The following is a 15,505-nucleotide window of genomic DNA, read 5'->3' as shown; positions in this document are numbered from 1 at the left end:
ATAACATGCTCTTGTATTGTTTATAAAATAAAAGGGAGAATAAAAAATAAAAAAGAAGGAAACTGCATGTATAATACATAACTTAGAAGCAGCGCTACGGATGTGCCAGCACACACGAGTTTGAGACATGGCCGCCCTCACGCACTTCTCATGAAGAATTCCGAAAAGAGCTTCGTGAGACCACTGCAAAGGCGCTTCCGGTTTAAAAAAAAACCGTTAGAAAACCGATTATAGCAGTGACTCTACCAATTCCTAGGGATATCTGAAGAAGGAATTTTTGTATTCCAAAATATTATATCAGACTATGGATGATTAAATTGTAATAGTTATTATAGTCCATTGTTGTTAATATAGTGCATTGTTGTGCCATTCCAGACACATTATATACAGGGTGTCCCGAAATTAAGCAACCGAAGCTTCGCGCTTTATGTGATAAAATATGAAAATTATACACCATTATAAAAGCTTAGTGTGTCTTCTTTTTGTCTCAGACTAAATAAATTCAAATTTATAAATTAGATAATGCCCATAGACCGAAATACAATCATAACCCCAACAAAGGAGGCGAAAGTAAAATAGTTCTAGCAAAAAAGCTTTAAATTAACTGAACAGCAGTCTGGAAAATTGTCAAGAAATTTCAAATGAATGGTTCCACCGCTGATCGACCTGGATGTGGCCAAAAAAGAAGTGTGCAGACTCCTCGGCTTATCAACGGTACCAGAGAAAAGATGCGGCGAAATCCTCGTCGTTCCATCAGAAAACTTGCTGCCACAGCAAAAATAAGCCGAACATTGATGTGTCGAGTGCTGAAAGAGGATCTCAGGACCTATCCCTACAAGATGATCCGCTATCATGAGCTCACGGATGTTTATAAGGCCATGTAACTGAAGAGAAGTCGTCTTATCCTGCTGAAGACATGCTTCCCAACCTGGTGTTCACAGATAAAAAAAAAATTTGACATCGAACGGATAGTCAACCACTAGAATGACTGACTTTGGGGTATATCTGGTTCCGTTGAGGATAGACTTGTAAATCGACGTCAAAATCCGCAGTTAGTTATGATTTGGGTGACTGTGACAACTACTGGAAGGTCTCTCCACATTTTTGTGCCCTCCGGTGTTAACATTAACATCCAGCAATACATTAGTGACATTCTGGGAGCTGAATGAGTCACCTTGGAATACCTTCAACAGGACTCGGCACCATCCCACAGTTCCAAACAGATACAACACTAGATTCAGAAAAACATTCCGTCGTTCATAGGCAAGGCTGCATGGCCCTCAAGAACCCCTGATCTCAACCCGTTTGATTTTTTCTGTTTGGTCAATTTTTGAGACGATGGTCTCGAACACTCCTCATGCTTTGTTCGACGCTCTGAAGACAAAACTATACCAGGAATGGGATTCGATTCGGCAAAACCAGCTGCACGCTGCGTGTGAAGCATTCGCACCTAGATATGAGGCTGTGATTCAAAACAGAGGTGGTCATATCGAATAAATGTGGTAGTGTCATAATTATGTTTCCTTTACCGTTGCATTACAATGCTCAGACCTGAAATATAACTATATTTTACTTTAGCGAAATTGAAAATAGTTGGTTGCCTTAATTTTGAAACACTCTGTATAAGTACATACACACTCATGCATCATGTCATATTGAAGGCTACTGTATTCGAGCTTGATTGGATTTTTTTTTATTTTCATTTTCTGATTAATCCTTTACGTTTGTGTAATAGAGAGCAAAGATCATGGGAAAGATATTGTATCTGATAAAACATTTTCTGTTGCTTTTTCCCCCTTTTAGTATGCAGATAAATTACGCTAATAATAAACAAAGAACAGTTACAGAAATTAAATGAATTTATGATTAAAAATATTAACCCCAGATGAAGAATTTGAGCATGAGTTTAGAATTCGCAAAATGACATTATCCAATGTCCGCTACCACTGATACATGATCCCCTTAAAGTCATTCCATTCCCTTCTTGTCCAACCTACTGGCTAATCGAACGAAGGCCCAATCTGAGTGGTTAATTTTTGTTGATTCAACAAAAGAGTACAGCTGAGTTAACAATAAGTAGACTAAATACAATGAGTACTACCAGGAATTGATTGCTAATCTTGTGGTGGTCAGGCATCGTGTGAAAAGGAGAGTATTGAACCCTGAGGTAAATGAACATAGCATACATGATTCCAACAAATAGTTACACTGAACACTTCGTGGCTTTATTTATATTTATATATATGCGTGTGTGTGTATCTATATATATATATATATATATATATATATATATATATATATATATATATGTATGTATGTATATATATATATATATATATATATATATATATATATATATATATATATATATATATATATATATATATATATGTATATATATACATACTGAGGAGTACATTTTCATTGCACATTTTATGTAGTGTTCTCACTACATGAATAAATGAAGTTTGTACGAAACGTACGTACTGCTATAACCTATTGAATTTTTGTTGCTTTTCTTCAAACATGTATATATATATGTATCTATGTGTATATATATGTATGTGTGTATATATATATATATATATATATATATATATATATATATATATATATATATATATATACATATATATATATATATACGTATGTTGTTGTTGTTGTTGTTGTTGTTGTTGCTGTTGTTGCTGTTGTTGTTGTTGCTGTTGTTGTTGTAGCGGCAGTGAAATTTGATTTGCAACAGTAGGGCTGGGTGGAATCAGGTCAGAGAGTGGTGCCAAACAAGGTGCTTCCAATGTAGTAGCAGTAGCAAGCTGTTTTTGACTCTCCCTCGTACATGCCTTAAATTGACGAAGTGCTCCTTTAAGAATTGATCGAAGTGTAACCAATCATCCCTCCAACTCTTGTCCTCTTATTCTTATTATATCACGTCTCTTATATCTTATACTAAATTCTTTTCCCGGTTCTTTCTCTTCAGAAATGCAACTCGCATTTTTTCCCTTGCAGACACAAAACTTCAATCATGAGTATCATTGTGCAATATGATTTTATTGTAGATTCCAGATTCATGAGAACCACACTCAACCATAGCAGATTTGAACACAGAACGTCCGGGCTAAACTAAATACTACGTTATTTAATCATCTTTTCACTGTTTCTGACAGCTAACAGTTCTAAAGCAACTAAATATTGATAGTAAACTACTTAATGGGGATATCGATATCGATAAGTTATAGACAATAAACTATAACGATTATTGACAGCGATTAACTTGTATTTTTAGTACGGGTTAAAGACTAAACCTAAGTTTGGAATAACCAGTCAACGTAAATCTGACAGACGTCAGGAATTATCATGGAAGGATCTGTAGACAATTCCTCAAAATAACTTTTATCCATTGCTTTTTTTATTAGGAACAGATATACATAGCATAATATGACAGTATGGTAGCAGTTGTTTAAGATATGGAACGGATGATGTACATCTAAATCACAAACTATAGAAGCATTCTATTCTGCATCACATCAAGCTGCCAGTCGATACTTTTTATTATTAGGAATTAATTCTGCTATAGTTGTTTTCTCTTTTTACTGTGAATAACAACTAAACTATTCATTTGATCAGTAAACATCTAAAAGCTTTCCATTATTAACAACTTTCAGAACTTGTCACACCGTAATATAGTCTGATTCTATTATTTACATCGTGACTACAACGGATTTCTCCAATTTTTCGTCTGCGACCCGCCCACTGCTTCTTTCTTAGAGTTACACATCATTAACCGACACTAAAAGATTTTGTCATAAGTTCTGTAATTCCGTCTCGAATTTCTGCGTCAAAACATTACATTCAGAATCTTCCTGATGTATATGGTCAATGTACTGTTGGCTACTTGTACTTCCTTATTTTCCTGCTAAATGCTGACTTCGATTAGTCAAGTTTTCTATTTGCTGAATCAATTTGTATGCATTTTCTGTAGAATTGCAGTCTTTCCAGTGGAACAATCCTGACTTTTATCCTTTCTGGAATCTTAAAAATGAGGCATAGATTTCCACGTTTTATATAAGACTTTGTTGCCCTTGTACTGTTGTTAGAAATCGTATTTTGTATGTGACCAGTTCATTGATTTCCGATCATGTAATGTTTTCCACCTATTCCTACTTACTTTCCAAATATGTGTAACTCTTCTAACTTTGGATAATATTTTCTTCATTTTTCATTTTGTTTTGTAGTTATGTCAAAGTGAACGTATAAGTAATTAGAAGATAAGAACATAATTTTGATTTTAAAATAACAATTATTTTATATATTATCATACCGTGTTTCGTTGCATATTGGATATATAGAAGTTTGTAGCTAAAATAGAAATTCAGTAGGAAGATTGGTGGGCTTGCTGCTTGACAGTGAATCAATATGAACTGGTAACGTTCTGGAGGGTTGAATGTCTTAGTCACTGTTCAAGGATCGTTTTACCCAAGGTTTTGTTATGCTCTGTTTTTTCTGATTTTATGTTATTTTTCTGTTGATGGGAGATCTTCGCCTCTTCATAGCCTTATTGTTGAATAAGATTCATTTTCCGTTAACTGCAGTGAATAGAATCTCAAATTAGTCAAAGTTTTCAGGTTTTCAAAGAAACTAACAAGAGCTCGTATAGCTTTAATAGTGTGCTCACTGTTCGATCCTAGAATCTTGTTCTAGACATATCTGACAAAGACTCATCATCTGCTATTTTTCAACATCATATTCTGACTCTCTTCACAATCTGCTGTTATCAATAAGTCTCTGAGAGGTGGAGATGTAGTGATAGTATGTTTCATCTTCTACGCTGTGAAGTAATCTTTAATCATTTTTTTATTAAAAAGTTTCTTTGAATTACTAATTTAACTGTAGAATCTTAATTGTCTGTAACCCAAATTAATTACATGGCAAAATGATTGAAATTGTTCTACAATTAGAATTAATCTTTCGACGTTTTTTGACGATCTTGTTCTTTATCCAAGATTTTGTTTTGCTGCTTTATGTTATTTTTCAATCAGTGGAAGATCATTTTCACATCTTCATAGACGTATTGTCGAGTCGAATAGATGTACGTCTTTTGTTAGAAGCAGCAACTATAAATAGATCGTTCTGGGCCGACCAATATTATATAGTTTCTGAGGAAACTTTATAGTATCTTTTACATGTTAATAGACACGTCCAGAATTTTCTCCTCTACTTTTCAATTCAATGAAAATAATACTAATGGTTCGATAATATTATTTTTTCTTTTCTCAGTGAATCTTTATTTCTAAATAGGTTTTTAATGTTAATACTTACCTCCTGTTTAAAAACTATTTGATATTATAAAATTGCATTTTTAATATTATTCGAGATTCTACTGGTGATATTCTTTGAACTTGTGCCGTAAGGTTATAGCTTGCTCCGAATTTAATATTGATATTAATATCTTACAACCTGTCTTATCACGCAGTTTTAAAACCTATTACCATTTACCATTTCTACTAATCTGCTTTAATTCTACTAATTTATTTCGTGCCGTGAATTACCAAGTGAAATTAGAATTGATGGTTTACTGAATTGTTGATCATAGCTATTTAGCCAGTTTTGTCTTGTTAGCTGGAAGCAATCACAAATTCTGACTGACTCTAACTGCATTTCATTTTCTGTTAGCTGATCTGCTAAAAAATTATTCATTGTATACTTCTCAAACTTCATCATTTAAAACATTGCCACAAATCAATATATTTAAAAGTTACACGAAAACAAATTTACAGTGTTCGTTGCACAGAAATAGCTATTTGAGGGCTGCATTTAGATAATGTTAAATAAATATACTTTATGTCATGTTTTGAATTTGCTTAGCTATTCAGAGTAAAGGGCTTCTTCACAGTGACATTTAACAAAGGAACATTGTCAAATGAAGTATCAAAAACACATCACTATTCAGTTAGTATGAGCACCGCATTGCATAGCTTTCATTTTTACTTCAGATTATTTACTCTTTATCTGCTGAGGAATAAACAAAGTCAATAAGAGCACTTTCAGCAAGATAATATTTATCTGAATAATGCAGTAAAAACTTCGATATATATTCACGTATCTGAAATTACTTTCCCTAAATACGACATAAGGGACGTGTCAAGTAAAACAGTTTCAACACATCAAAGAGCTTTAAAATCTTTAGTTACCAACGATGCCCCAGCATGACTGCAGTCCAATGACTGAAACGAGAAAAAGAAAACAAAGAGATATATCTTAACAAGAGAATATTTTCACTTCTTTAATTGAAGATTAAAGATTAAACTGAAGATTAAACCCGAAGACTCAAGATGATCAAGGAATTGTATTCAGGCCCTTTTATTCAAAATACTCTTAAATGACACAAGAACACAGTTTCCTAAATTTCAGTAAAACTCTTGCTCAATAAAGTTACTATACCCAAAACTTGGTACAACATGCAATCCAAACGTAATAAGAAATACGTAACTCGTGGAGGCAACTTCTATGGTTCTTTATGAGCAAAGAACTACAGAAGTCGCGATATCTCAATGTTTCATCTGTACGTAACCGAACTGGACAACGCCAATGACGACTCCTGAAATCCAAGAGTCCTGATCCATATTTCATTTCTATACTGAAGCTTTATAGGAACATTAGTGTGTCCATTTTCCTCTATTACTATCTTCGTTGACAAGATAGATCCAACGTCAAGGATCAATGATCATCCAAAACGACCGATGCCGCCTCCCAGCTTCAGGAGGTTACCAGAAATCCAATCTGTCGTAAAATACTTGAAGCTGACAGCCACAATACTTTTTCTCTCATGCTAACTTTTGTCTTCCTGGACTTACCTATAATACAGTAGGTAGAGCAGATAAGTCACCTCATTTGTAACTATCTATCCCTATCTACTCCTCTCCTAGGCAAATACTCTGATAAGAACTCGGGTTCCATCACTCCCAAAGTAATATTGCGGTGCGCTTGTTTACTACTTCGAGCGCTATCATTAAACAGTCGTTGATACTTTGCTGGATTCACCCGACCTTTTCATAAGTTTAGCCTTTATTCTAATGTTTCAAGCAATCATTCGTTCACCAGGCACGCCTGGTGGATATTCAGGTCTAGTTACCAACGACCCGATCATCTCACGACCTGTGTCAGATTACATATTAGCAGTAGCCCTCAAATCGACCAAACACAAATACACACGCTCACACAGACACACACAAACAAGCATACATACATACATACATGCATGCATACATACGTATAATTAAATGCAGACGCGCATAGGGTAGTAATCCAAAAGAATTGTTTAATACATTTAAAATAATTCCTATACTGAAAGTCATTATCATAATGATATTTTTTGTGAAATAAAGCAAGCTGCACATCACTGAAATTGAAACTGATTTGAAAAGTCGGCCGAGGATATTTAGTGGATTATGATGTTTCTCCTTAAGACAGTAATTTCAACTGATTAAAAATTAGTTTTGGCTCGCTACATTAAGTACGTTGGCCCTGTTCTTAGCTATATACTTTCCATATAGAAGGTCCACATGGTTAATGTGCATTTGTCAGCTTATACATTAATTGCAATCCAATAACGATATATTTACCTCTCTATTATATGTACTTCTTTATATATGTACTTCTTTTTTTATAAACTTATACTTCAAGAAACACTAACTATGCGTGTGCGCGCGCGTATGTGTGTATGTGTATGTTTGTGTCTGTGTGAGTATGAGCATTTCTATATGTCTGTGTGTGTGCATGGTGTAACATTTGGTAGCATGTAATTTTTTTTTCTTAAATCTATTTCAATAGGTTTGCCTTCAGAAATTTACGGAATTTGGAGTGCTTACCCTTGGCCGTTTGGAATCATCTACTGTTTCTTCAAATCAATGATGTCAGAGGTAACATCTTATGCTTCAGTTCTAACCATTACTGCATTCACCGTTGAACGTTACATGGCAATCTGCCACCCTCTCTGGGCTTATACAGTATCAACACTGAGCCGAACCCTGAAGGTGATATTGAGTATCTGGATAACTTCTATACTCATAGCACTTCCATACCCACTGTACACACGGTTGAGCTACCTAGTGAGCAACCCAGAGACTGGAGAACCGCTCACTGATTCTCTTCAATGTACCATCCCCAAGGAGTTTTTAGACGGCATGACAATCATGTTCAAGATCTCGACATTCCTCTTTTTCGTCACGCCACTGTTTGTGCTCATTATCCTCTACACATTGATTGTTATCACAGTAAACAGAGCAACTGTTCAACGACCGTCACATAATCAAAGAAGGTTGACTTCTATTTCAACGATATCCAGTAGCGGACGAGATAACTTGGCTAACAGCAGGCGAAGCAAAGCGATATCAAATACACGAGGATCCGTTTTGAAACTTCTAGGTAAGCTTTTATTCGTTTTTATTTAGGTTAATGTTAATGCCGTTTGTATTAGAATTTTGGTAGCTCCGGTTAGTTCAAACCGAGCTCACTCATCCCACAGAAATAGTAAATTAGAGAAAACATTTCATCGTCATTTTTATTCATGACACCCTGTTAACATTTAGAGCATGTTACCTAGAATTTGGATGGGGAGGAGGCCTCTCCATGTTAAAAATTGATGTTTGGGAAGAAAAGGAGCATCAACTGAGTAAGCTCGCGTTGGCAAGTTGGTAAAGGTATATCTATGTGCATGTATGTGCATGCGCGAGCGAGCAATAGAGAAAGATGGATGGAAGGAGGGATATTATTTCTGCGGAGTTAAATAACAAATCGGTGTTTGGCTTGAAATAATTCAACACATATGCAGAGATTAAACTTTCTGAGCAAAAATATGATTTGACGAAAGCCAAATCATGAAGGAAAAGTTCAAAACCAAATCCCTACAAACATCTAAGTAACCTTTTATTGGAAAAGTCTAGGACAAGATCCATGCGTATGAAATCTGTAGTTGAAATAGTTACTAGTCATCCTACTTTTGCTTGTCACTGGTTATTTAATTATGGATATGAGAGAATAGTACATGTCATACAAGGGTGTTATTACATGAACCATTGATGTACAGATGTCTCGTCACCTCATCTTGATCGTTCGTTTTCCTCTTTCAAAAGTCTTGTGGTGATGGAGGAGTCATGACTTGTGCAGACATAACTACTTGTAAGCACATAGTCACATGTCTGCACGGTAACAGTGAGAGTCTTTTGAACAATGAGTAATGAGACGGCTAACATCTGACAAAATAAGCAATTATCAATCATATGTTTGCAAGTTTATATACATGTATGCGTGGTATATATATATATATATATGAATATGAAGAAAATCGAGACGTTATATATTTATCCTTATATAGATATAAACGTATGTATGTATGTATGTATGTATGTATGTATGTATGTATGTATGTATGTATGTATGCATGTATGTATATGTGTTAAATACAAAGAGATGTAAAATCAGTATTAATTGTAAAAAGTTAAAAGAAACTTAGAATAGATACTTCACTGATATCAATGATTTTTAGCAGACAGTAAACGAATCTTCAACTGGACATGAGATTAGACGATTGCAAGTAACTTTCTCGGAAATTCTTACACCTATTCCTGAAAGTTCTGTAAAAGGAAACAGTTGGAATAATGTATTCCATCCATAGATATAGGTGGGTTTCTTGTTTAACCCCAGATCACCTCTAATCTATGGTCAAAGGAGTTCTGACCCTAAACATACAGTTTTTTGTTATATATCTAGGAACCATATTATCCAATTTCTCTCTCTCTTTCTCTCTCCATCTCTATCTCCCTCTTTCTTTTTAAGGCACTAGAGTGAGATGCAAGAGACTTTACAGCTATTTCTAGCAAGTCGAGTTACTATTGATTTCAACATAGGAAGCACGAGAAAGTCGTCCAATAACTTAACCACACAGCCAGTGTGTAAATCAACAGAAGTGATATTGATGATTAATCACTTCTATAACACAACCTTCTCTTAGCATCAAATTGAAGATAAAAATATGTTAGACTCTAAGAATCGGGAATAGAAGCAAAAGAATAAACTATAAAAAAAACAAGAGGAAGTATGCAATGATATTAAATATAAAATTGTTTCCTTCTTCTTGTCTCGGGCTGCAACTGGATCTCACTTCATAAATTACTATTTTTCTATTAGTGTCGCTTATATCCAGTTTCATTCATGAGAATATCTTGATATATTTACTTACTTTTCTTTTTACAAAAGAATTAGTAATGAAATCAATAATCATTTGTAAGAAATGGAGCTGTATAAAGTAAATTAGTCACTGAAAAGTAACATAAAACCTTTTCAGCTACACATATTCTTCAATTCGCTTCTCCTTTGCGCTTTTCATTTTAAAAAATTCTATTATATGTTTTCAATTCAGATCTCTTTATATATATTTGTTTCAAAAATATTTTAAATTCGCTATTTTACTAAAGAAACGAGCTTAAAACCTAGAAGCACATTGTAATTGCATTCTAATACTAGCTCAATGGTAAATATGATTATACATCAGTCTACTACATTTGACATGAATGTATTATCACATAAAACTTCCCATCATCCTCAACAAAATGATCATCGTTATCATCATTAGCTGCTGATAAAATTAGAAATATTTTAGAGGCATATAATTCTACAAGAAATAGCTAATAGAGTGAGTGGGGAGTCTGCCTTTATCAAGCTACGATAACAGAAATTGGCAAGGAGAGGTTATTTTATGAATCGTCTCTAATTTGAAGAAAATTAAGAATTGAAATATAAAAAAAGGAGATGGCAATTTAGCATTTCCTTACATTATGCTGAATTTTTTAAACAGCACGTGACAACAGCTAGAATTACAAACGACATAGTAAACTGGAAAAATATAGGTTTGCCGTGTTGTCTATACAATTATCTTACACGATGAAAGGTTTGTGGCCCTCAAATTCTTCTTGGGCCATCACTCTACGCTCGATCCCAGCATCCAACTATTCTTTGCGTCGTCGAACAAGTCCTCACCTTCAACTGATCTTCCTTTTCCGGTGACCTTTAGCAACATATTAATGCAGTGGTTATAAGCACCAAGATTGCCTTCAACCACACTAATTTGTTTGTTGGTTACTCTGAGCCCCAAATATCGCCCAGTTTACTGGTCTTATCCCAAAACTATATGGTTGTTACATCGATGGTTGTATCAGTGCCACTTTTTCCCTCACAAACAGCTAACCGCCTTCATTTACTCCAACTCCTTCCACCTTGCTGCTTTACATTAACATCAACCGTCTCCGACGACTCTATAAACTTCTTAGATATCTGCTTCAATTTATCTCCAACTTCCCCATCACCATATTTTATAAACCTTTCGATTATCATGCCTGCCTTGAATTTGCTTCATCCCACTTCATTCACACTAAATCAGCCTCCACTGCCTCTGTAACTAAAACAAGAGTTTTGAAGTCAGGTATCCAGAAAATAGTCAACGTCTTCTAGTAAAATTATCCCCAACCAGCCGTTGACACTGTTCTTCCTCGCGCCATAACTTTACACTATTTCTACTCTCAAGCTTTTCGTTCCCCGCTTACTTCCATCCCGATACTCTACCTCTCAACTGTACAGTCGTTCGATCCTGCTACCTCCCACATCTTTCCAGATGAGACCACAACCTGCGTGATTTCTGATGCACAATTCTTTCGCTCCTTTCCACACTTAATTTCGATCATTTGTCTGCTGCCGCTCCCGTCATAGTACTTGTACCTTTTTTCAATACATCACTATTTAACTTCAAAGTTTGATCTTTTTTTTTTTCTAACATTCTTTTCGAAATATTAATTTCCATCCTTCTGCAATGACATCTATAGTTTATTTCAGACAGGTTTCCGATTCCTTTGTGGGTTTTGAATTACACTTGTTTTATATATATACTAGCAGAGATACCCGGCGTTGCCCGTGTTACATGCAATTGAAAAATGAGACTTTTCTGTTATATTTTCTGTAAGGAACTGGAATACATATGATTCGAATTTCATCAAAATTGCACATGAGGGTTATTTCCCTCTTTACACACCCTAAAAAAATTCTAATCATGAGACATGTATCCCATACTATTGATCTTTATGCGCATATTCCAAAATTTCAGTCTTCTGGAACCTGTAAAAAAGATTTTGCTCCTGCAAAATGGAGCTCATGGAGCTCTAAAATGTGGGAATGAAGGCCCCTATTGGGGGTGGGGGTGTTAATGTCAACCAGAGAAGTTGAATTGTTGGGAATGTTTTTACTTGGGTCTTATAGTATGCCTGTATATATGTGAGAGTATAGTCTCACTTTAATAGTTTCAGTATGAAATTGAAAATATTAAAGTGAAAATATTTGAAATTACAGTAGCGACATGTTATTGTTTCACTTTTGACAGGTAATACTGAAATAGTGGAATAGTTTCAGTGTTAGAGTGAAAGTATCTGACATTACAGTAGAGTGATGTTATTGTTTCATTTTTGACACATAATACTGAAATAGTGGAGGAGATAAGATATTGCTGTGGGCTCGAACTATGCAGGAAGTTAAAAAATTTTGGGGCGTAAGACACTACATGGACCTTAAAAGAATTTTGCTCCTGAAAAATGGAGCTCATGGAGCTGAAAATTGTGGGAGTTAAGGCCCCTATTGGTGATGGGTGTATTAATGTCAACCAGAGAAGTTTAATTGTTGGGAATCTTTTTAACTTGTGTGTAATATGTATTGTTTGAATTTCTTTAAAATAGGAAATATATGTATGTTCACTGGGTTTGTAAAAGAGAGCAAAGCTACAGGAAAGCAAAAGACGAATGATCACGATAATCAGTCAGCTACCGTAGCCTAGTCGTTACTACTCCCCAATGTAGGATTCCTCACCATACAGGTGACAGGTACAGCTTTAAGATGCATTATGGATCTATAGCAATTGGAAGGGCATGACTCAATAGAAACAACAATGTGTGACGTTTGGAGTAAAGGGAAATGAAAGTGTCGCCTCTGGAGTTTGCAAATGACCACTCTACCGATAGGTAACTGGGCAGAAAATATTTACAATCAATAAATGTCTTAGAACAACCAGTCACTCATCTGGGAAGGCCTTGAAATCAATGTTGTTACCAACTGGGGACTATATATGTCGCAGTGGTAATAAAAAGACTCAAAGGAGGTCTGCAACGAAATAATTTTACTCATCACTTTGCAAGTGAATCAGTGGAGGCAAAGATGAGTCTCATTTACTTGACAATTTATGCACCACATTGCAGAAATCACAATGTAAGTATATCTGAAAGGATAGTCTTACATTGTTGTACCTTTGAATTACAAATAATGCTCATCTGTTATGTTCGGGTGACCCTATAGCTACCAATGGTACAACTGTATTCGTCTTTGCTTAGGAAAAATGACTAAATTGTGGGTGTGAAGTCCCCATGAAGGGGTCTTTGTAACTTCTAAGAAGAAACAATTTTAGAAATATTACTTTGTTTGTGTGTAATCTGTATGGTTAAAATTTCATCAACATCAAAAATATATGAATTTTCATGGGGGTTATGGCCATTATGCATAGAATATAATTTCCAAATTTCTTAAAGATCCATTCAATACTTTTGACGTAGTTTTGGATAAGAAAACAAATGACTAATGTGTGTGTTTGTGTGCATATATATGTGTGTGTGTGTATGGGTGTATATATGTATAGATATCTGTATGCATTTATATATGTGTACATATTAGATGTACACCTATATATATACATCTACACATATGTATACATATACATGTATGCATATAGATCTATATCTATATATATATCTATACATATACGTGTACATATACATGTATATGTATACATATACATCTCTCTCTCTCTTTCTCTCTCTCTCTCTCTCTCTCTCTCTCTCTCTCTCTCTCTCATTAAAGTGAAAGTATCTGTCATTACAGTATCGAAATGTGATTGTTTCAGTTAGTGGAATAGTTTCATTTTTAAAGTGAAAGTATTTGACATGAATGTTTTTGTTTCACTTTTGACACGTAATACTTAAATAGTGGAGGAGATATTATGTTGCCGTGGGCTCGAACTCTGCAAGAAGTTAAAAAAAATTTTGACTAAAACACAACTGGAACCCTAAGTAAGGCATGTCTAAAATTTGAATGAAATTGGTTGCGTAGTTCTCGAGTTTTAGACACACTCACACACACACACACACACACACACACACACACACATTCTCATTTTTATATATATAGATGTCAAAATCTCGTAATTTTTAAACAATAAAATATTTAATAAATTAATACCGCTGGGCTTTTGTAATAATAAATTAGAGATAATAATTGCAATTTATATTATAGGGAAATTGTTTTCGTTTGCATTATAGACAGTATCAGAAAATACTATGATAAAATATAATAATTAGATATGGTAAGAAAATACAAATGATGTGAAATGTCAGCCAAAAGAAGGAATATCATTGAAATTGATAAATATAGCGTACTAATTGGAAATAAAACAGGAATTATATGTAACGACCTACGTTCATAAATATATTTGTAAGAATAAATTCAGGTCATGTATGGGAGCATGCACCGTTGCAAGGCGTTGCTGCATCTACCATTTATCAGTATTTGCTAGGATCGTCCCGGGCAACCCTCCGAACAGTGTCCCAGTCAGTCCCCATCTCCAGGAGATACTACCTTATCCACCATGACAATGTGGTATGTGGCCGACCAACACGAGCCGTCACTCCAGCCAAATCCTCAGAGAGGAGGATCCAATTCGCAAAATCGAGCAACATGATCAAACAGTCTGAGCTGATGTTCCCGAATCATACAAGTAACAGGACGTAGCCAAGTTTCTGAGTAGAGTCGTTGGTTGGATACGAAATCGTACCAATGGTAACCCATAATCCTGTGAACCATCCTGGTACCAAAGGAGTTCAGATGGCTCCTAAAGCTTCGGACAGTGTTTAAATCTCGCAACAGTAGAGCAATCTAGGGAGAACTAGAGACCTGAAGACCCGAACATTTGTCCTTCTGCTCAGATATCGGCAGAGCCAAACACTCCTGTCCAGTGAGTTTACACCTATACTAGCAGGTCCTAATCTTTTTAAGACTTCAGACTCAGAAAATGCTGGTATGGATCATACTGCCGAGATAAGTGAAGCGGTCAACAACTTTGACATTCACACCCGCAAGAAAAAGAGAGGCAGACAAGCTGGAGTCCACTATGAAGCCAATAAAAGACTACAGCTTTGTCTTGACTCAAGAAACTCTAAGATCAAGTAGTTCCGCTTCCTTGCTTGGCGAAAGGAGAGCACACTTTAAGACATCCAGCGACTTTGTAAGAATAGCAGCATCATCAGCAAGATCTAGGCCAGTAATCCTAGTTTCACCAATGAGCGCTCCACATCTCGTTTGAGCCATCCAGCTAACTTTCCAGTCCATGCAAACATTGAGCAGATTGGGAGCCAAAACACAACCCTGA

At 35.2% G+C, this 15,505-nt stretch overlaps 1 protein-coding gene across 1 annotated transcript in view; it reads left to right on the top strand.

The window, feature by feature from the left end:
• Positions 1-15,505, top strand: part of LOC106874266 (neuromedin-U receptor 1) — a 149,369-nt gene that overhangs the window by 108,523 nt on the left and 25,341 nt on the right. The window contains exon 3 of the mRNA XM_014921928.3: positions 7,828-8,421. Within this exon, the coding sequence (XP_014777414.1) occupies positions 7,828-8,421 (594 nt within the window). The remainder of the gene's footprint in view (positions 1-7,827; positions 8,422-15,505) is intronic.

The sequence above is a fragment of the Octopus bimaculoides genome, chromosome 2 (genome assembly GCF_046866305.1).
Source record: "Octopus bimaculoides isolate indiv1 chromosome 2, ASM4686630v1, whole genome shotgun sequence".
Classification (NCBI taxonomy): domain Eukaryota; kingdom Metazoa; phylum Mollusca; class Cephalopoda; order Octopoda; family Octopodidae; genus Octopus; species Octopus bimaculoides.
The sequence above is the reverse complement of the archived record's forward strand: the minus strand, read 5'-3'. Positions and strand labels throughout refer to the sequence as shown.